Source organism: Triturus cristatus, chromosome 1_2 (genome assembly GCF_964204655.1).
Source record: "Triturus cristatus chromosome 1_2, aTriCri1.1, whole genome shotgun sequence".
NCBI classification, from domain to species: Eukaryota; Metazoa; Chordata; class Amphibia; order Caudata; family Salamandridae; genus Triturus; species Triturus cristatus.
The window spans coordinates 152,823,220-152,845,566 of record NC_140580.1 but is presented as its reverse complement, the minus strand read 5'-3'; the positions used below and the strand labels follow the sequence as shown (position 1 = coordinate 152,845,566).

Below are 22,347 nucleotides of genomic sequence, written 5' to 3'. Positions count from 1 at the left end.
CATGTGCATTACTTATATAAACCTACTGTCCTAGCACTGCATGAAAATCCTCTATGCAGTGGTTACAGTCCACATGTGTAGTTAGAAAAATTGGAGGGATTTTTTAAATATTTTTTCTTTCCTTTGCTGTAAATATATTTACACCCCATTTCCATCATTCACAATGTGTTTTTGTACTTACTTACTTTGTGGAGGGTGCGACCTATCCATCCCCAGCACCTTTTCATGATTTAATCACGAGCAGGGAGTTGGAAATTCTCCTGCCATAGGTCATTGTTGGTGATGGTGTTTGGCCAGTGGATTTGGAGGATTTTCCTCAGGCAGGTGTTGGTGAAGGTCTGGACTTTGCTGCTGGTGGTGCTCCAAGATTCTGCTCAATACAGAAGGACCGATTTTACGTTGGTGTTAAAAAGCCTGATCTTGGTTTGCAGCACTACGTCCTTGGAGCTCCACATGTTTAGCTGAACGAAGGCAGCCCTTGCTTTGCCAATTCTTGCCTTCACGTCGGCGTCTGTGCCGCACTGCTTGTATTTGACACTGCCCAGGTAGGTGAAGGCCTCAACCTCTTCCAGTACACTGCCTGCAAGAGTGACTGCAATTGTAATGGCTGTGTTAGCCTAGCAAGGCTGGTCTGGCCGTACCAGGAATTGGGTGTTTCCCCGGGAGGTTGGAAGGGTGGGGGTTGGTTTTCTTAACGGGAGATGTTTTTGTAGCTGTGCATCAGTTTTGAAAGCACCCACTGCAGAGTTCTTGTATATCCAGTGGTTTTCAGACAACAATAAAAGTGTTAAGGTAACTCTAGTGATTAATATACCTGCTGGAGAGAGATCAGAGTTTTGTCTAGTGGCAGTTTTTGACTCATCTAAGGTAACAGAGAGGGTTAAAATGCCTTCTGCAAAGGACGTGTACAATGCAGATCACAGAACAGCATAAGTGCGTTACTGCTTTTGTCACAGAGTCCCTTTTGTTATTGTGCAGTTCATATGAGGCATTCATAGTCTAGCACAGTGAGCTATGAAGTGTCAAAGAGCTGAGTGCACACTGCATGGTGCAGGTCAGAAAGTTATGGTTTTTTCTGAGTCTTTCATTATCCTATTGTTGCTAAAAAAGGGTTTTTTGGGTATTTATTTAGTTTATTTGAATAATCTCTAAAATAGCAAACATGACCCTTGTGGGTATCAGAGCGCTATACAGATTTACAGCAAACTGAGTCCTTAAAACATTAATATCAAATTCAGTAACGACCGAATATCATAGTTCAATCACTAATAACAACATGGGAGCATATTCTCAAGGAGCTATCGCAGAGTTAACAGCACTTTATTGCAGCCAAAGTCGCGATAAATTTATCACCACATTCACAAGCTGGTGCTAACAGCCCATATCACCAGTTTACCTGCGGTAGCAGCCGCAAAAAACATCGCCACAGATTACCCCGGCAACTATCGCTAATGAGATGCAGTGTAGGCGTTCCCGTGCAAAAAGCTGCAACAACACCACTTCACAACATTCTCAAGGACCAGCCAGATCGGCGAAAAGACCATGAAACATGCGATAAGGCGCGTTAGAAGCAGAAAATTAACACCTGCTCTGACCTGGTGCAAAGTCGGACGGCAGCCTGCACAACAGAAGGGAGCCCAGCCCAGAGCCACACCTGAAGAACAACAGATGCCATGGAGCCACTGAACATTCATGCCGGACACCCAAGAGGGCCACAACACCCACAGCCACCACTCCCAGAATCACATCCTAATTTGTCACTAAACAACTATTTTGAAGAGTCATGGCGGGGTATCCCTGGACAATCTGTGACTCACAGCCTGCAAGACAATATCCAAGATAAGAAGGTGTGTCAGGCACTCATTAAAGGACAGGGAAAGAGAGAAAGAGAGAGACTGAACAAGGAGCAAAAGGCCAATTGGGCCCTTGGCTCGTGCAAACATGCCAACAGCTGCATGTGTCTTGAAATCTGTGCACCCCAGATCACAGGCCTGGCATCAAAGTCAGCGCGAAGTCCACATTACATTTAGGAAATGCAAGCAGTAGCCAGACTGAAATCAGGAATGAAAGCCCCTTTGTCTCAACACACAAGGCTGAAGGCCAACCGAAACCCCGACCTTGGTCCTGAATGCGGCTGGCACCCCCTGCGTGAGATACCATACCAGCCTCCGACGACTCCCACACCACGGACTGCTCTAATGAAATACCAGTGTGCCAACACCCCAAACACACTTGTCCCTGCACGACCTACATCTGCAAGGGATGCCCTTGACACATTGGCTAAAAACTACCCACATGTCCAAACTTTGCACACACATATGACTCATTGCCCAGAGCTGTGGCATATCATCCACCGCCCTTCTGCTGGTCTGAGGAGTGTCGGTGCCACGAGCCCAACAAACGCAATGGCAAGCATTCCCGGGCACATGCACAACCCCTGTCACGCGGAACTGTACCATGCACGAATGCAGCATCTGTTGGGATCACTGCCATTGGCAGTGTTGCGCATCAGTTTCCGTCTGAGTTTCCGTCTTGCCTACGTCACCTGCGTCCAGCCCTGGTTCCACTGTCGATTATGCACATTCGAGTAGCCCATGGAGGTCTGCCTATCCAACGCAACAGTAGCTGAGTTGGATTATGACCTGACAGTGCGCCCCCTGTTGGCCCATGACCAGGAGTGTCACCTGGATAGCCGTGCATGGGATGCACTGATCTTTGGCGTCTGTGCTGGTAGTTGCGCATGGGAGATTACACAACTCCTTGTGTGCAGTGACCACATCGAGGCGCTCCTCTATTGGGCTGTGTTGTGGATTGGGGAAACGGCGTGGACTGAGCACATCTGCCCAGACCAGTTAATGGATTGGCTGACCCTGGTGTTCCTAGAACCCGACAACGACGTACTATTGGAACACATTGCACATGAAGCTGCGCTGGCATTCATGGACGAGTAACTAAGTTCCTGCAGCCACATCGGTTTGTCACCCACAGCACAGGTCCCAACACCTTGTTGCATCGTGGGGAATGCTCAAATATCCCACCACAACAGAGGACATGTCTGCCTTCGTTTGGACTCTGAATGCATGTGCGTGGAACTACGCGTGTGTACACTAGGTGATGCAGTTCCATGGTCGGAGCAGCACAGCGTCGTTTGGCAACATTACCAATTCGGACACACTGCTGGGAGGAGAGCACACACATGGCAACGTAGCACGACATGTGACCTTGTCGGACCCATTCACCTGATCACTGTCAGCAGAGCAGACAGTCGGTGCAGTCCTTTGACAGAGCACTATGCTAACCCCATGGGCTGTGAGTCATGCCCCCTCACACGGGGCAATGGGCAGACGCCAAACAACACATGACTCATCCAGCAAGGCAAGGTGGGCTGAGACTGTTGCCATCCGTAATGATTGGTGTTCAATTCTTCCTCCCCATTTCCTGCACCTCGACATGTTCCCACGCTGCGTGTAAGTGTCTTAAGCATGTCACTGCATGTTATGGCTGTTGCCTTGTCCGTACTGACATGCACATGCCAATAAAGTCTACGAAACTTCACTGGTATCTAACTGTGAGGAGTGTTGATTAGATTGACCACTCATGTTCCACAATGAGCATCGTCCCTACATAGGGAGGGTCTGACTGACGCATGTACAATGGGGGTGGGTCCCTTTTGACAGCTCCACCTCTGTGAGCCAGACATTGTTTTGGGATAGTTGCCGGCAGACATGGGCACTTACGTGTTTTCAGCAATGTGAGTATGGTGTCCAACCTCTGACCATGTGGTGGAATGTCATAAATCATGACAGAATGTGTCCACACAGATGTGTGTGAGTAGGTTGCGACGTGAAGTTCCGTTGCCACATGTGATGTGGGACACCACTCCTGGCCTGGTAACGATTTGGTCATTCCTGCATACAACCATATTCAATTCAAGGACGTGTGCCTACGTTGGGGGGTTGTGAGATTGTTGTTAATGTGCACTGGGGACACAGATAGTACTCACCTTCACAGTCATCCAGTTGGCCATGTGTCTCAGGGATAAACATTTGCATTGATGTCATTCATCAGGGTGGACCTTCTTGTGCAATCATTGTCCCTACATCCAGCCATACTTTCATCTGTGAGTGAACATAGTCATGACACATCTGTGTGATTTCGAATGTTTTATTCACATTCTGGTGAATGACGGAGCTGGAGCTGTACATGGCCATCCAAGCCCACATAACATGGAAGCCCAGTGGTGGGCCAACCAGAGTCCTTTGGGGATTGAAAGGTGATTTGGAAGAGGGAGAATGCAGTCGGCAGCAGGATTGCTGTGTAATTGTCAAGAAGTGAAGATGTGGCAGTCCATGTCGGGGTCCGGGTGGATGTAGCAGAGTGTTCCGGTGGTCAGTGGAAGGTTTGTCCCAGGGCATGATGCCTGGGGCAGAACCAGGCAGGGACAGGCCATCTGGTGGTTATGGATGCTACTACCTCCTTCCTCATACAGCAATTACCAGCCACGTCTTACTTCTCTGATATGTCTTCTGTGTCCGGTGTATGTGGCGGTGTAATGGCTGCATCACTGGGTGCCACTGACACATCAGGGTGCGAAGGTGATGGGGCTGCATCACTGTGTGCCACTGACACATCAGGGGTCGGAGATGTGTGTGTCAAAGTTCCCGCTGCAGTTATCTGGGACTGGCTCTGTGACAGCAATGGCAAGATGATGAACTTCAGGGCATGGAAGATCCCAGCTACATCTCGCTGGTGTTCAGCCGTGGCAGACATACTTCCGTTTCCATTTTGCCTACGTCATCTGCGTCCAGCCCTGGTTCAGTTGTCGATCACGCACATTTGAGTGGTCCATGGAGGTCTGCCTATCCAAAGCAACGGTAGCTGAATTGGATTATGACCTGACAGTGCGCCCCCGTTGGCCCACGACCAGGAGTGTCATCGGGATAGCCGTGTACGGGATGCACGGATCTTTGGCATATGTCCTGGCAGTTGCACATGGGAGATTGCACAACTCCTCGTGTGCAGTGACCACATCGAGGCGCTCCTCTATTGGGCTGTGTTGTGGATTGGGGAAACGGCGTGGACTGAGCACATCTGCCCAGACCAGTTAATGGATTGGCTGACCCTGGTGTTCCTAGAACCCGACAACGACGTACTATTGGAACACATTGCACATGAAGCTGCGCTGGCATTCATGGACGAGTAACTAAGTTCCTGCAGCCACATCGGTTTGTCACCCACAGCACAGGTCCCAACACCTTGTTGCATCGTGGGGAATGCTCAAATATCCCTCCACAACAGAGGACATGTCTGCCTTCGTTTGGACTCTGAATGCATGTGCGTGGAACTACGCGTGTGTACACTAGGTGATGCAGTTCCATGGTCGGAGCAGCACAGCGTCGTTTGGCAACATTACCAATTCGGACACACTGCTGGGAGGAGAGCACACACATGGCAACGTAGCACGACATGTGACCTTGTCGGACCCATTCACCTGATCACTGTCAGCAGAGCAGACAGTCGGTGCAGTCCTTTGACAGAGCACTATGCTGACCCCATGGGCTGTGAGTCATGCCCCCTCACACGGGGCAATGGGCAGACGCCAAACAACACATGACTCATCCAGCAAGGCAAGGTGGGCTGAGACTGTTGCCATCCGTAATGATTGGTGTTCAATTCTTCCTCCCCATTTCCTGCACCTCGACATGTTCCCACGCTGCGTGTAAGTGTCTTAAGCATGTCACTGCATGTTATGGCTGTTGCCTTGTCCGTACTGACATGCACATGCCAATAAAGTCTACGAAACTTCACTGGTATCTAACTGTGAGGAGTGTTGATTAGATTGACCACTCATGTTCCACAATGAGCATCGTCCCTACATAGGGAGGGTCTGACTGACGCATGTACAATGGGGGTGGGTCCCTTTTGACAGCTCCACCTCTGTGAGCCAGACATTGTTTTGGGATAGTTGCCGGCAGACATGGGCACTTACGTGTTTTCAGCAATGTGAGTATGGTGTCCAACCTCTGACCATGTGGTGGAATGTCATAAATCATGACAGAATGTGTCCACACAGATGTGTGTGAGTAGGTTGCGACGTGAAGTTCCGTTGCCACATGTGATGTAGGACACCACTCCTGGCCTGGTAACGATTTGGTCATTCCTGCATACAACCATATTCAATTCAAGGACGTGTGCCTACGTTGGGGGGTTGTGAGATTGTTGTTAATGTGCACTGGGGACACAGATAGTACTCACCTTCACAGTCATCCAGTTGGCCATGTGTCTCAGGGATAAACATTTGCATTGATGTCATTCATCAGGGTGGACCTTCTTGTGCAATCATTGTCCCTACATCCAGCCATACTTTCATCTGTGAGTGAACATAGTCATGACACATCTGTGTGATTTCGAATGTTTTATTCACATTCTGGTGAATGACGGAGCTGGAGCTGTACATGGCCATCCAAGCCCACATAACATGGAAGCCCAGTGGTGGGCCAACCAGAGTCCTTTGGGGATTGAAAGGTGATTTGGAAGAGGGAGAATGCAGTCGGCAGCAGGATTGCTGTGTAATTGTCAAGAAGTGAAGATGTGGCAGTCCATGTCGGGGTCCGGGTGGATGTCGCAGAGTGTTCCGGTGGTCAGTGGAAGGTTTGTCCCAGGGCATGATGCCTGGGGCAGAACCAGGCAGGGACAGGCCATCTGGTGGTTATGGATGCTACTACCTCCTTCCTCATACAGCAATTACCAGCCACGTCTTACTTCTCTGATATGTCTTCTGTGTCCGGTGTATGTGGCGGTGTAATGGCTGCATCACTGGGTGCCACTGACACATCAGGGTGCGAAGGTGATGGGGCTGCATCACTGTGTGCCACTGACACATCAGGGGTCGGAGATGTGTGTGTCAAAGTTCCCGCTGCAGTTATCTGGGACTGGCTCTGTGACAGCAATGGCAAGATGATGAACTTCAGGGCATGGAAGATCCCAGCTACATCTCGCTGGTGTTCAGCCGTGGCAGACATACTTCCGTTTCCATTTTGCCTACGTCATCTGCGTCCAGCCCTGGTTCAGTTGTCGATCACGCACATTTGAGTGGTCCATGGAGGTCTGCCTATCCAAAGCAACGGTAGCTGAATTGGATTATGACCTGACAGTGCGCCCCCGTTGGCCCACGACCAGGAGTGTCATCGGGATAGCCGTGTACGGGATGCACGGATCTTTGGCATATGTCCTGGCAGTTGCACATGGGAGATTGCACAACTCCTCGTGTGCAGTGACCACATCGAGGCGCTCCCCTATTGGGCTGTGTTGCGGATTGGGGAAACTCGTGGACTGAGCACATCTGCCCGGACCAGTTAATGGATTGGCTGACCCTGGTGTTCCTAGAACCCAACAACGACGTACTATTGGAACACATTGCACATGAAGCTGCGCTGGCATTCATGGACGAGTAACTAAGTTCCTGCAGCCACATCAGTTTGTCACCCACAGCACAGGTCCCAACACCTTGTTGCATCGTGGGGAATGCTCACATATCCCACCACAACAGAGGACATGTCTGCCTTCATCTGGACTCTGAATACATGTGCGCGGAACTATGCGTGTGTTCACACACCTGTGCAAGGTGATGCAGTTCTATGGTCGGAGCAGCACAGCGTCATTTGGCAACGGTACCAATTCGGACACACTGCTGGGGGGAAAGTACACACATGGCAATGTAGCATGACATGTGACCTTGTCGAACCCTTTCACCTGATCACTGTCAGCAGAGCAGACAGTCGTCGCAGTCCTGTGGCAGAGCACTATGCTGACCCCATGGGCTGTGAGTCGTGCCCTCTCACACGGGGCAATGGGCAGACGCCAAACAACACGACTCGTCCAGCAAGGCAAGGTGGGCTAAGACCGTTGCCATCCGTAATGATTGGTGTTCAATTCTGCCACACCATTTCCTGCACCTCGACATGTTCCCATGCTGCGTGTAAGTTTCTTAAGCATGTCCCTGCATGTTGTGGCCGTTGCCTTGTCCGTACTGACACGCACATGCCAATAAAGTCTACGCAACTTCACTGGTGTCTAACTGTGATGAGTGTTGATTAGATTGACCACTCGTGTGCCACAATGAGCATCGTCCCTACACAGGGAGGTTCTGACTGAGGCATGTACAATGGTGGTGGGTCCCTTTTGACAGCTCCGCCTCTGTGAGCCAGACATTGTTTTGGGATAGTTTCTGGCAGACATGTGCACTTACGTGTCTTCAGGAATGTGAGTATGATGTCCAACCTCTGACCATGTGGAGCAATGCCATAAATCATGACAGAATGTGTCCACACAGATGTGTGTGAGTAGGTATGCGATGTGAAGTTCCGTTGCCACATGTGATGTAGGACACCACTCGTGGCCTGGTACCAATTTGGTAATTCCTACACACAGCCCTATTCAATTCATGGACGTGTGCCTATGTTGGGGGGTTGTGAGATTGTTGTTAATGTGCAATGGAGACACAGCTAGTACTCACATTCACAGTCATCCAATTGGCCATGTGTCTCAGGGATAAACATGCGCATTGATGTCATTCACCAGGGTGGACCTTCTTGTGCAATCATTGTCCCTACATCCAGCCATACTTTCATACGTGAGTGAACATAGACCTTTCATTCCGCCCAAAGATCTCAAACAAGCCACTCAATCATTGGTGCTGTCAAGATTTGACTATGGAAACGCAGTCCTCTCGGGAATAGCTAAAACACATCTTGCTCCTCTGAAAACAACTCTCAACGTGGCTGCCAGAATGGTCACCGGAATAAAGAAATTTGATCACATCTCACCTGCACTCAAAGAACTCAAGTGGCTACCGGTAGAAATGCAGGCAAACTTCAGAACAGCCTGCCTCACACACAAAGCCCTACAGACCGGCAAACCCGAATATCTGGCTGCCAAACTCAAAAAAGCAGGTCAGAACAGGAACCTCAGAAGCTCTAACACCCTACTACTCATCCCGCTGAAATCACAAAAACAAAAGAAGGCGGCCAGGTCCTTCGCCGGAAATGCGCCCAAAATCTGGAACTCTATTCCCCCCACATCAGAACTATTCCCTCCTTTGCTAAATTCAAAAGTCAGCTCAAAATCCTATTCCTCGATCAATCCCTAGCAAACAGATAGGAGCAGTCGGAGTGCTGAAGTAGGCATCTCACTCCTCTCCGCCGCTATGTCTACAAGACCCCAAAATGGAATTCTTCATCATTGACATTATTGATATTCTTATTCGGAACTTCTCGCTTTATTGTATTATGTTTTGCTCTGTTTTGTTCTGCTCTGTAACTGATGTGAAGTGCTTCGATACCCTCCGGTCAGGTTAGCGCTATATAAAACTTCTAAAATAAACAAATAAATAAAATAAATGACACATCTGTGTGATTTCGAATGTTTTATTCACATTCTGGTGAATGACGGAGCTGGAGCTGTACATGGCCATCCAAGCCCACATAACATGGAAGCCCAGTGGTGGACCAACCAGAGTCCTTTGGGGATTGAAAGGTGATTTGGAAGAGGCAGTCGGCAGCAGGATTGCTGTGTAATTGTCAAGCAGTGAAGATGTGGCAGTCCATGTTGGGGTTCGGGTGGATGTCTCGGAGTGTTCCGGGGCTCAGTGGAAGGTGTTGTCCCAGGGAATGATGCTTTGGGTAGAACCTGGCAGGGACAGGTCATCTGGCAGTGATGGATGCTACTGCCTCCTTCCTCACACAGCAATTACCATCCACGTCTTACTCCTCTGATACTTCTTCTGTGTCTGGTGTGTGTGGCGGTGTAATGGCTGCATCACTGGGTGCCACTGACACATCAGGGAGTGAAGGTGATGGGGCTGCATCACTGTGTGCCACTGACACATCAGGGGTCGGAGATGTGTGTGTCGAAGTTCCCGCTGTAGTTATCTGGGACTGGCTCAGTGTCAGCAATGGCAAGATGAAGAACTGCAGGGCATGGAAGATCCCAGCTACATCTCGCTGGTGTTCAGCTGTGGCAGACGTACTTCCAGCCTGCATTCACTCCATGGTCTCCATTGTCCTCCGCATCTGTGCCAACTCTGTGCTGTCATCTCTGGTGCCTGTCTGACTAGACAGTTCCTGTATCCGAGTAATGGCCCCAGCGAGGCCAGCCAAGGATTGTCGGTGAGCATGGTGCAGGCAGGGGGTGTCCGTTAGGGACTGTACGTGGTCCCTGATGGGACTCAGACATCCACGTATGGCATCGAGTTTGGCTGCCACGAGCTCGAAATCCACCCGCAGCTGATCCACCAACTCCATCTGGCAACCCAACGCACGGTGTTGAAATTCCATGTATTGTTCGTGGGGGTCCCGGGAGACAGCCGTGGTCGTGTGTGTTTCCTGCTGTGTGGTCTGTGCAGGTGGTGGGGTCATCTCGAGGCAGCTGGCCTGCCCTGCTCCTGGGGGTGGGGTGCAGAGGCTGTCCTTTATCCGTTGGAGGGTGTCTTGACATATGTGCAGGTTGTCCTCTTCATCATCAATGATAGGGTTTGTGGTCTGCTCTGCAGTAAGTGTTGATTGTCCCTCTGCAATGTTAAGGGGAGATGCAGGTTAACAGAGTTTCCCATGTATGTTGACGCTTAGCAGATGTTTACATACAGACTGCATGACAAGGCACATTGTGACTGTTTTGGTGGAGCTGGCTATTTGATGGCAGACTGTGGGATTTTCGACTACATGATGGATGTGTGGTAGTACCCGTACATTATCATCACACAGTGTCAGGCAATGGCAGATGTGAGTGGGCAGTTACTACGCACAAGCGGAACCTGTGGTGTCCTCTGTTCTGCAGTGTAGGTGTTGCACTTTGTATTACATTGTCATCGGATGTACTGTTATTGCTATGTGTGTGTGCTGCAGTGTGCCACGGGGATGATGGACATGTTCCACAGTCACTGTGCGTGGGCAGTGTGCTACACATGATTGTGCATGGGTGCCATTGTGCCCATCTCCTCCTGTCCCTCCAGTCCCTGTTGCTGTTGGGTCAGGTCATATCGAGCTGTGTCCATGCCCCCAACTCCTGCCACCGTCTCCACGCTGAAGACTGTGGCCACCATTTCCTCCAGCTCATCCAGCTCCTCCTGTGGCGCAGGACTCCCACCTCCAGTCGCCCTTGCTGCCTTCCTGTTGGCAGCCAGCTTTTCCTTGGTTTGGCTGTGCACTTCATGCCAGCGTCTCTTGACCTCATCCATTGACCTACTCGATACCCCGACTGCATTGACGTTGGTGATGATGGACTGCCATATTTCCGTTTGGGTTGCCAATGCCCCAGTGGAGGTGACGAACAGTTGTTGATGGTGTTCTATCACCTCCGCGATGATGATCCGGTCTTCCTGAGGACTGAACCCCGTATTCCTCTTCTCCTTGCCCTTCCCCGAACACTGGGTTCCAGACTGGTCCTCCGTGGGGCTTGTGGAGTTCGGGTTGTCCTCTGCACTCGGTCCGGGTGCATCCATGGTGCTACGCAGTTCGAATTGGTTTTGGTGTTTTTTTTTAATTTTTGCTTGTCATGGTGCATTTTTACGCCTGACGCGTGGGAATTGCAGGCCTGTCGCTGGTTTTCGCTGATTTTGGTATCACGCTTTGGGGCATCGCAACTTTTTGGGCGTTCGTGTTTCGCATTTTTGGTTTGTCGCATTGGTTTTTACGTGGTCATTTGGCTCGATATCATGCTGCTATCGCATGGGGCCGCCGGGTGGGGAATTGAACGTTAAGACGGTGTTATTTTCTCGCGATGGACTGCGATATGCAAAGTTGCTTTAAGCTAAATTTGCGATGGTTATCAAACATTCTTGAGAATATCCCCCATAATGTCATAGTTCAGACCACTGCAAGTACCAGGCAGTGTCGAGAAGCAGGGGATTCAAGTCGGTACTGCTAGAAAGACCGAACTAGGTAGCCAGAGATAAGTAGTCATGTGAATGACTGAGGAAACTGGAATCTTGGGATCTAGGGTGGAAATTTGTTCATAAGGAGTTCTTTGACTTCTTTCTTGAAGGACATAATTGAGGGATTCGTTCTGATTTCAGGAGGTAATAAGTTCCAGATTGTTGGAGCAGTCCCAGAGAAGGCACGGTTGTAGGTTTTCTTTTTGTGGAATCTCTGAGGTTTCAGAAAAAAGGTGTTGGAGCTTCTGGATGATCTGGACTCGCCAGAGAGTTTGAGCTTGTGAACGAGATAACTTGGGGTATTTTAGGGGAGGGCTTTATCCATTAAGCAGGCCTTTTTTTCTTGATTCTTCCTTCTTAAGGGAGCCAGTTGAGGGATTTGAGATCCAGGGTGATGTGGTTGTATCTTTTTGAGCCAGTGATGAGTCTAGCGGCAGAGTTGAGCGAGGCCTTTAGAGGAGCCAGTTTGGGCCTGGGTGGTCCAGATACGGTTGTATTACAGTAGTCCAACCTGATATCACTAAGGCTTGTACTGCATGCTTGAAGTCGTTTGTGGGAGGAAAGATTTAAATTTTCTTAAAATACTTATTTGGTGATTTGCTGCTTTGGTGGCGGCACTGATGTGCTTCTTCATGTTGATATTCTTGTCAAGAGTTACACCCTATGATTTTGCAGGAACTTCTATTTGTGGAGTGCAGTTGAGGGCTGTAAGCTGTTTCAATCGTTCTTCAATGACGAGTGCCTGGTTGGGAGGGGCGATTAGTCGGACCTCAGGTCTGTGAGTATTTAGTTTGAGGTGATTGGTTGCTAGCAAGTTTCATTAGTGTTGTGTTGAGGGAATTGATATCTTCTCGGGCTATCTTCTCGGGTGGAGACTTTTAATTATAACTGGGTATCTTCGGCGTACATGTGATAATGGATGTAGGGATCTTGGAAATAGGTCGGAAATTGCTAAGGTCAGTTTGGTCCACATTCGTTTTTTTCACGATGGGGTAACTTAACTGAACTTTAGGCAGTCAGGCATGGAGCCTTGAAGGCGGGAGGCATTAACAACCTTAGTCCAGATTGGGAGTATTACAGGTAAGCTTTCCTTGAAGAATTTAGAGGGAACAGGGTCATTAAAATGGTTTGAGGGTTTCTGCCTAATTAAGATTTTATGAATGGTGTCTTCATCAAAGATTCTGAAAGTGTTCCATGAGGCATTGTTTTGGGGAAAATGCCCAGAAAAACATGCTGTAATGGTAGTCCTGGGAGCAGAGGGGCAGGGTTGAGGGGGGATAGGACATTGTTCCAAGGCCATCTGCAGATCACGTCTCCTGCCTTCTGTCTTCTGTCTTCTACAGAAAGAAGAAGGCAAATTCCTTACAATTTGGTAGTGAATTGGATCCCGCCAGTGACAGATTGGGTGCACTGTTTGATTGTGCTTTTATGAAAACAAACAGTTTTTTGAGTCGGTTACTGACTTGATCTAGTTGGTTTCTGAAATTCTCAATAGTAAAGCCAATTCTTAATCAAATTAAATCAAACAGTATTTATAGAGCATGGCTATTCACCCCTGAGGGTATCTAGGGTCTGCGATCTCGTTGGGCTCAGTTGAAGAGCCAGGTCGTGAGTCTCCTTCTGAATTTTGCGAGAGAGGGAGATGATCGTAGGTGGAGGAGGAAGGTCATTCCAGGACTTGGCGGCGAGGTAGGTGAAGGAAAGACCTCCATTGCAGCTTTAGTGAATGCAGAGAGTGTGTGCAAGGGCAGCGAGTACAGGTGTCTGGCAGGCTGTTGAAGTTCAGGTGGTGGTTGATGTAGGCTGGACAATTGTTGTGGAGGGCCCTGTAGGTGTGTCAGCATCTTGAACTGGCATCTCTTCTGGATGGGGAGCAAGGGGAGGTTCCTAAGTTGAGGGTGATGTGGATCCATTTGGGGAGGTTGAGGGTGAGTCTGGTTGCTGCGTTCTGTATAGTTTGGAGGCTCTTGAGGAGATGGGTGGGGATTCACACGCTGAGCGTGTTTCCATAGTCCAGACAGCTGGTGACAAGGGCTTAAGTGACATTTGGTGTTGACAGAGATCCATCTGAAGAACTTTTGGAGCATGCGGAGGGTGTGGAAGCAGGCTGAGGAGAATGCATTGATCTGGCGTTTCAAGGTGAGTTTGCTTACCAGGATGATGCTGAGTTTGCGGGTGTGGTCTGTCGAAGTGGGAGTGGGCCTGAGTTCTGCAGGTCACCAGGTGTCGTTACCCGGGGAGGTGTTGTTCCGGAAGATCACCAATTCCGTCAGTTTGCTGTCATCCAGTTTGCGACACTTGTCATGGTGTCGTGGAAGTTGCTTTTAGTGGGGCAGTGGGCTTCCGTGAGGATGAGTTGGGTGTTGTCTGCGTCAGATATGATGTTGAGTCTATGGAACCTGACAACATCAGCCAGAGGTGTTGTATAGATGTTGAACAGGGTGGGGCTGAGTGATAGCCTTGAGGGAAGCCGCAGATTATGCTTTTGGGTTCCGAGGTGAAGGGTGGTAAGCTAATTCTCTGGGTGTGTCCTGTAGGGAAGGATACAATCCAATTGAGGGCGTCTCCCTGGATTCTGATGTAGTGGAGTCTTTTGATGAGGGGGTGGTAGGATATGGTGTTGATCACAGCTGAGAGGTCGAGGAGGATCAGGGGTGCTGTTTCACCCCGGTGGGAGAACACCCCCAAACCCTACTTGCAGTGATCAGGTCCACTCGCTGCACACACTCTGCACTGTACTGGGGCTGGTCTGACAAACTTTTACAGGGCTGCTTTGGGTTCCCAGTATGGCCCTTGCCTTCTGGGTCTTGTTGAAGCTAAGTTGTGCTGATGTGGCTGCCACTTTGTTGGTCTTCTTTTGCATCTGCAGATAGATATGGGAGAGTAGGGCCATGTTGTATGCAAAGTTCAGGTCAATGAGCTGAGTCCAAGGTGTCCACCGGATCCAATTTATTTTTCTTGCTGTGAATGTCTTCATGATCCAGTCTATGGCCAACAGGAATAGAAAAGGCGAGAGCAAACAACCCTGGCAGACTCCTGTCCCCACTTTGGAGGCTTCCTTGGTGTGTCCTCCATGGACTATCTTACAGGCCATTCCCTCGTAAAAGTTCTTGATGATTCTTATTAGTTTATCTGGCGCCACATAGTGTCAAAGGAGTATCCAAAGGGTCTCTCTATCCACGTTATCAAATGCCTTCTCATAGTCGATGAAGCTGACATAGTTCGAGGAGTTCCATTCCATCGGTTGCTCAATGATGAGGGGCAGTGTTGCAATCTAGTCTGTGCAGGATCTATCTTTGTGGAAGCCAGCTTGCTGGTCTTGTAACTGAGCATTTACTTGTTCCATCATTCTTTTCAGGATGACTCTGTTGAACACTTGCATGAGGTTGACAGAAGATGTATACCTCTGCAGTTTGCGCAGTTACTCAGGTTACCTTTCTTGGTGATTTTGATAAGATATCCCTCCTTCCATTCTGATGGTACCTTTTCTTGTTCCCAGATCCTTCCAAACATGGGGTAGAGCATGTCTACTGATGTTTTATTGTCTGCCTTAAAAGCCTCGGCAGGAATGTTGTCAGGATCTGGTGCTTTCCTATTTCTCAGATGTGGGATGGCTTGCAGTATTTCTCCCTTGGTTGGTCTGCCACAGTCGATTGGCAAGTCCTTGACAGCTAGCTGTATGCCTGGTGGAGACTGCTGCCAGGGCTGGTTTAGCAGTTTTTCAAAGTGCTCCACCCTTCTTTGTTGTTGGCCTTTGTTACCCATGATTGTCTTCCCAGCTTTCTCTTTAACGGGTCTTTCTGGCTTGCGATATCTGCCGGAGAGTTTCCTTGTTATGTCCTAGAGTGCTTTGAAGTTTACATGGCTTGTTGCTTCCTGGGCGTCTGTGGCCAAGACCATCGCTGAATATTTGCTTGTCTACTCTTAAGCGTCTCTTTGTTTCCTTGTTGGCGTTTGGTGCATTTGCCTTGAGCTTCCACTTTTTCTGCTCTTGTTCGGCTGTGGTTGACGGCAGCTTTCTTTACCTTTCTTGCTTGGATTTTGCAGAGAGTCTCGGTGGAGATCTATTTTTTATGCAGGTGTTTCTTGGGACTCAGTAACTCCTGGCAGGTCAATATCACTGTTTATTTGATCTTCTGCCACCGGCTTTCTACGAGGTCTCTGTCGTCCTCTAGTTCTTGCAATACTTTAAACTTATTACTGAGGGTGACTGTGTATTCACTCTGTTTCTGTGCATCTTTGAGGAGTGTGGTGTTATATTATGGAATTGATTTGTTGGTTCCATCCATGCTTTCGTCAGCTTCAGCTTTAGCTTGGCCATGACATGGTGATGGTCTGATGCCACATCCGCTCCCCTCATCACTCTCACATCCTACAGAGACCTCTGGAACTTCTTGGCAATACAGACATGATGATCTAGTTCTCTGTTGAATGGTCTGGTGACACCCATATTGCGTTGTGTATTCTTTTTTGTGGGATTGCACTACTGCCTATCACCAGACTATTCAGGGCGCAGAGATCTGCCAGCCTTTCACCGTTCTAGTTCATGTCACCAAGGCCATGGTTGCCCATGGCTTCTGAGTACCCAGTGTTGTCGCTTCTAATCTTGGCATTGTTCTCCTCCATCAGTGAGGTGATGTCTCTCTCAAGTCATTTCTCCAGGATGGACTGGAGTCTGTTGTAAAACTGTTCTTTTTCCTCTTCTCTGCTGTCATTTGTAAGTGAATAGCATTGGATACCATTCATGTTGATCCCCTTTTCCTATGCGCAGAACGTCACTGCGATGATTCTAGGACTGTGGGCGTCCCATCCAATCAGAGTTTTGTTGGCTGCTGATGTTAACATCAGTGCTAGTCCCTTAGCATGTGGGGCTTTCTCTTCCTGGTGTCCAGAATACAGCAGCATTCCTCCTGGAGTCAGTCTTTTCTGTCCAGCCTTTGTCCATCTGGTCTCGCTGATGCCAAACAGAACAAGATTGTATTTTTTCATTTCACCTGTCACTTGGGCTATCTTGCCTGTCTTGTACATGGTCCTCATGTTCCTTGTCCCAATAGTAATGGTCTTTCTCAAAAACAAGTGCATCAGCTTTGTGGGTTCCTGGGATTTTTGGCTTTCACCACAAAGCGCCACAGCTCTCGTTGAAGGAGATTCCTCTCTCCCCAAGGGTGGAATGTCTTTTGGTATTTTGATTGACGTTTCTTTAGCTATGAGTTTTTTTACATGGTGGAGTAGCTAGCCCCTCGATAACCCTCCTCATTTCGCAGCTGGGTTTGGGACAGGTCATGGCGGAATTTGTTTTTATACAACAATGCAATATATCAGACTTGCAGCTGCACTGACAGATGGCCCAATCAGGTGTCAGTTAGATGTGAACACAAGTGATGAAAGTACTTAGCCAAACATATTTTAATACCCATATAGTTAGCTATGTAGGTTATCATGTCATTTCCATGGAAGTTTTCCGTCCTCTCCTTTCATCCTCACTGGGGACACCGTGTACACTGCACACCTAGAAAAAAGCTCTGTAAGAGAAGTAAGTTTGTGATCCCAGGATCTTTGAAGTATGTGTAGAGGTCTTGTGAATCAGTCCTATGTACCTATGAGATGCCTTTGAGCCTTTTCACAAGTGAACTCTTTCCTCACAGATACAGAGCGGAGCACAGACGCCTCTCAAGAAGAGAGTTCTGCAGTTTGCCATAGCCCGAAAGTTTGCCGAGGTTAAGCAAGGTGTTATCCGAAATGACAGCATCTGGGACAAATACATCTTCAAGAAAGTCCAGGTAGGGGCTCTCCATAATCCACTTATATCGTTTGTTGAATGGACTGTGCATGTAGACATGTTCATGCCTTTACTTATAGAGCTTGCTCTGAGCATTGATTGCAAAAAGGCGTATTTATCTCCACTCTTCTGATGCCCTTTTGATGTTTTTTTACAGGACACCATGGGAGGACGGGTGCGAATCATGGTGACTGCTGCAGCACCCATATCCCCCACTGTGCTGACGTTCCTGAGGGCAGCTTTAGGGTGTCAGGTGAGCAGACCAATCAATCCGGGTCCAGTGCTTGTACTAATACTCTCGTAATTATAAAAACTAATTGAATTTGAGCTGGTGGGTGTAGGTGGGGCGGAAGATGGAAAACAAGTCTCAAAGACAGAAAGCAGGAACCTGCTAGAGTGAGATAAAGAGGCAGGGAGCGAGTGACTGGTGGTGTATTACAGAGGCATGAGATGGAATCAAGACTATACAGTCTTGGCACTCGACACGCTGACATTCATCAGCACCAGTCACAAGCTGCTTAGCAAAACTTTGGCCACCTGCAGGTATTCTTTTACGAACTAGGCACTATACAAAGCTCAGTGACTTATAGAGTATCCTTTTTTCACAAGTCGACTCCCCAACATCCAAACAACTGGAGAATTGTGTCGACAGTGATCATGACAGAGAGGAGTGTCAAGATCAAGTCAAGGTCAAGTCCTTGACTTGCCTTGACTTGTCTTGACAGAGAGGAGTGAGTGATTAAGTGAGCCTTAGAGTAGGTGGAAAACTAAGTTGAATGAAAATGGAGAACAAATGAAGTTTTGAAGCAGTTTTCCTAATTAGGATGGAAGAGCTGGAACAATAGATATTAATAAGGAATAGATTTTGTTGAGATATCCTAATTATAATTATACAATTTGCAAGAAAATGGTTGCTAAGCAGACTGGAGACCACCCTTGATATAACTCACAAATCAACTCAAATAACATAGAATCACAGAAAGATCAGTAAAGAGGCGTGAAGTATATTCTATTCCATCTAGGGTGGAGGTTTGAAAAAGGGAGAAACACACAGTTTTCCTATAAGAATTCACATGGTTTTCTGCTGTGGGCAATAAATGTTCCTGGGCACTTCCTGTTAGCATCCCTAACTCCTTCCAGAACCTCTGTTATGTTCTTTATCAATCTCTTTTCTTCATTCTATTTTCATCTGGTTTACACCAAAATTGCTGCTTCTGTGGAACTTTCAAGACCATCCCTGTTGGCATTAGGCCCCGATAACATTCATTGTTCCAGACAGTGCTTAATTTGAGCCAGTGGTTTCCGGTGCTCGACACCAGCATTTAATTGTCAACATCAGCACTTATCACAGTCTGCCGCATGGTGGAGCTGTCTGTCTAATTTGGAAATGAGCACACGTGCATTTGTTAATTCAATACACTTAAAAAAAGACTAATACCTGCCGCCCAAGTCATTCTTATAGCTCTGGGGGCATGGAATAGTCTGAATTGTCATACTTGAAAGAGTGTAATAGTCAGTAGATGTGTCGATACTGCAATAGGCAGCGCTGGCAGGAGCAATGGGTGGTGCCTGCTGCAGTGGTCTCCTTACGAGAGCAGTCGCCCTTATTGTTTTACAAATTAAGTGCTGCTTATGGTTAACTTGAGATGTTTTTGCTTTTAAATCCCCCATTGCCGAGTTTTCCTCCTCATTGCTTGCTGCCTTGACTATTTTTTTTCTAACCACTGATGCCATTGATTACTGTTGCCTATTTTTCATGTTCAATAAATATTGTCTACATTATAGATGTTCTCCTCTGTTGCAAAACCCCATCAAACGTGTACACCATGTCAACACCCTTCATGCTAGGTGTGCACCTAACAAACAGATGTAAATAAATAAATACACTTCCTACCTTTTCCCTCCTTGCCTCACCTTGCCCTCCTGCGTCCTATGCATCCCTTATGCTCTCCGTCCTGCTGTATAACGAGATATTGCTTCTTTCCATCACTCCTCTCTGCTCTCTTCTTGCACATTTTCTGCATCCCCAGAATCCCTGCAACATAAGCATTGTCTTCTATACGTTTATCTCCTTAAAATTCCCATACCCCCCTTCTCCCGCCTTTTCTCTACTTTGATAATCCCTTTCTCTTTCCTAACATCCCTCGTCATCCTTTCAATCATTATCCGTCTCCTTGCTCCCATACTTCTCATCCTTGCCCGTCCTGCCTTTGTCATCTCCCTTGTCACCTTCTGTGTACATTTCACTCTTGTTGCCTCCTCCCTCGTTCCGCCTACTCCTACCAGCTGCCGTTCTTAACTGATGTTTCTTGCTTTCCTCTCCAATCCCTATAGCTGCAGCTGTGTCCTTCATTTGAGCACTATCCTTAGGTCATCCTTTGAGGCCTCCCAAGACATCTCAGGCACCTCTGTGCCATCTCCCGTACGCACCCTGGTGTGAGTGTGATCATGCACCAGGAAAACGTGCAATAAAGTCACTCATGAAAACGGTGACAAGTTATACGAGACACATGGAGCATAGGCGGGACCTCCCACAGCCATAAACTATTCTCTCTCGCCCTTCAGAACTAAGGCTGGTCCACCAAGGGCCGGTGTAAGTCTAGCAAATTATATAAGTGTGTTTAGTGAGTTTGCTTTCAAAACTGTTTAATCAAATGCAGACAGTGGGCGTGCATTGTACACTGCGATGTGAATACAAGCAGTGGGACTGGTATTATTTAGCTGTGGTCTTTCTAAATAGGACATGCTTCCTTTCTTGAAACAGATTTTCGAAGCCTATGGGCAAACTGAATGTGCAGCAGGATGCACCCTCTCCACCCCTGGGGACTGGACAGCAGGTGAGAGCCTGGGGCACTGCCAGGGTGGGAGCAGCACTGTCACCAGTATTAGTATTACTATAACTACTACTAATAAAATAATAGTTGTTTATGTTGCCTTGGTAAGCAGAGTGAATGACTATACATTGCTCCAAAATCTAAAGCACCACATTTTCTTAGTTCATAAAGCACCGTTGAATGGCTTACATTGAGCGGGTGTGCAATACAGAAACCACAGGTGCTGCGCCACTGTAACATTCCCACTGTGTACAGCTCCGTTACCATACAGAGTGTCCACATTGTAACAATATGTAAACCACAGGTGCTGCACCACTGTAACATTCCCACTGTGTACAGCACCGTTACCATACAGAGTGTCCACATTGTAACAATATATAAACCACAGGTGCTGCACCACTTTAACATTCCCGCTGTGTACAGCACCGTTACCATAATGAGTGTCCACATTGTAAAAATATGTAAACCACAGGTGCTGAACCACTGTAACATTCCCACTGTGTACAGTACCGTTACCATACAGAGTGTCCACATTGTAACAATATGTAAACCACAGGTGCTGCACCACTGTAACATTCCCACTGTGTACAGCACCGTTACCATACAGAGTGTCCACATTGTAACAATATGTAAACCACAGGTGCTGCACCACTGTAACATTCTCACTGTGTACAGCACCGTTACCATACAGAGTGTCCACATTGTAACAATATATAAACCACAGGTGCTGCGCCACTTAAACATTCCCACTGTGTACAGCATCATTACCATAATGAGTGTCCACATTGTAACAATATAGAAACCACAGGTGCTGCGCCACTGTAACATTCCCACTGTGTACAGCACCGTTACCATACAGAGTGTCCACATTGTAACAATATGTAAACCACAGGTGCTGCACTACTGTAACATTCCCACTGTGTACAGCACCGTTACCATAAAGAGTGTCCACATTGTAACAATATGTAAACCACAGGTGCTGCACCACTGTAACATTCCCACTGTGTACAGCACCATTACCATACAGAGTGTCCACATTGTAACAATATATAAACCACAGGTGCTGCGCGACTTTAACATTCCCACTGTGTACAGCACCGTTACCATAATGAGTGTCCACATTGTAACAATGTGTAAACCACAGGTGCTGCACCACTGTAACATTGCCACTGTGTACAGTACTGTTACCATACAGAGTGTCCACATTGTAACAATATGTAAACCACAGGTGCTGTGCCACTGTAACATTCCCATTGTGTACAGCACCATTATCATACGGAGTGTCCACATTGTAACAATATATAAACCACAGGTGCTGCACCACTGTAACATTCCCACTGTGTACAGCACCGTTACCATACAGAGTGTCCACATTGTAACAATATGTAAACCACAGGTGCTGTGCCAGTTTAACAGTCCCATTGTGTACAGCACTGTTACCATACAGAATGTCCACTTTAACATTCCCATTGTGTACAGCACCGTTACCATACAGAGTGTCCACAATGTAACAATTTATAAACCACAGGTACTGCGCCACTTTACCATTCCCACTGTGTACAGCACCGTTACCATACAGAGTGTCCACAATGTAACAATTTATAAAACACAGATGCTGCACCACTGTAACATTCCCACTGTGTACAGCACTGTTACCATACAGAGTGTCCATATTGTAACAATATGAAAACCACAGGTGCTGCGCCACTTTAACATCTCGATTGTGTACAGCACCGTTACCATACAGAGTGTCCATATTGTAACAATATATAAACAACAGGTGCTGCGCCACTGTAACATTCCCA

At 47.8% G+C, this 22,347-nt stretch overlaps 1 protein-coding gene across 2 annotated transcripts in view; it reads left to right on the top strand.

The window, feature by feature from the left end:
• ACSL5 (acyl-CoA synthetase long chain family member 5) overlaps positions 1-22,347 on the top strand; it is a 206,023-nt gene that overhangs the window by 146,931 nt on the left and 36,745 nt on the right. For both annotated transcript variants that reach the window (XR_014961055.1, XM_085603410.1), the window contains exons 13-15: positions 17,575-17,709; positions 17,866-17,961; positions 20,473-20,545. Coding sequence is in view for 1 of the 2 variants with exons in the window: in XM_085603410.1 (XP_085459536.1) it covers positions 17,575-17,709; positions 17,866-17,961; positions 20,473-20,545 (304 nt within the window). In the remaining variant the exon portion in view is untranslated. The remainder of the gene's footprint in view (positions 1-17,574; positions 17,710-17,865; positions 17,962-20,472; positions 20,546-22,347) is intronic.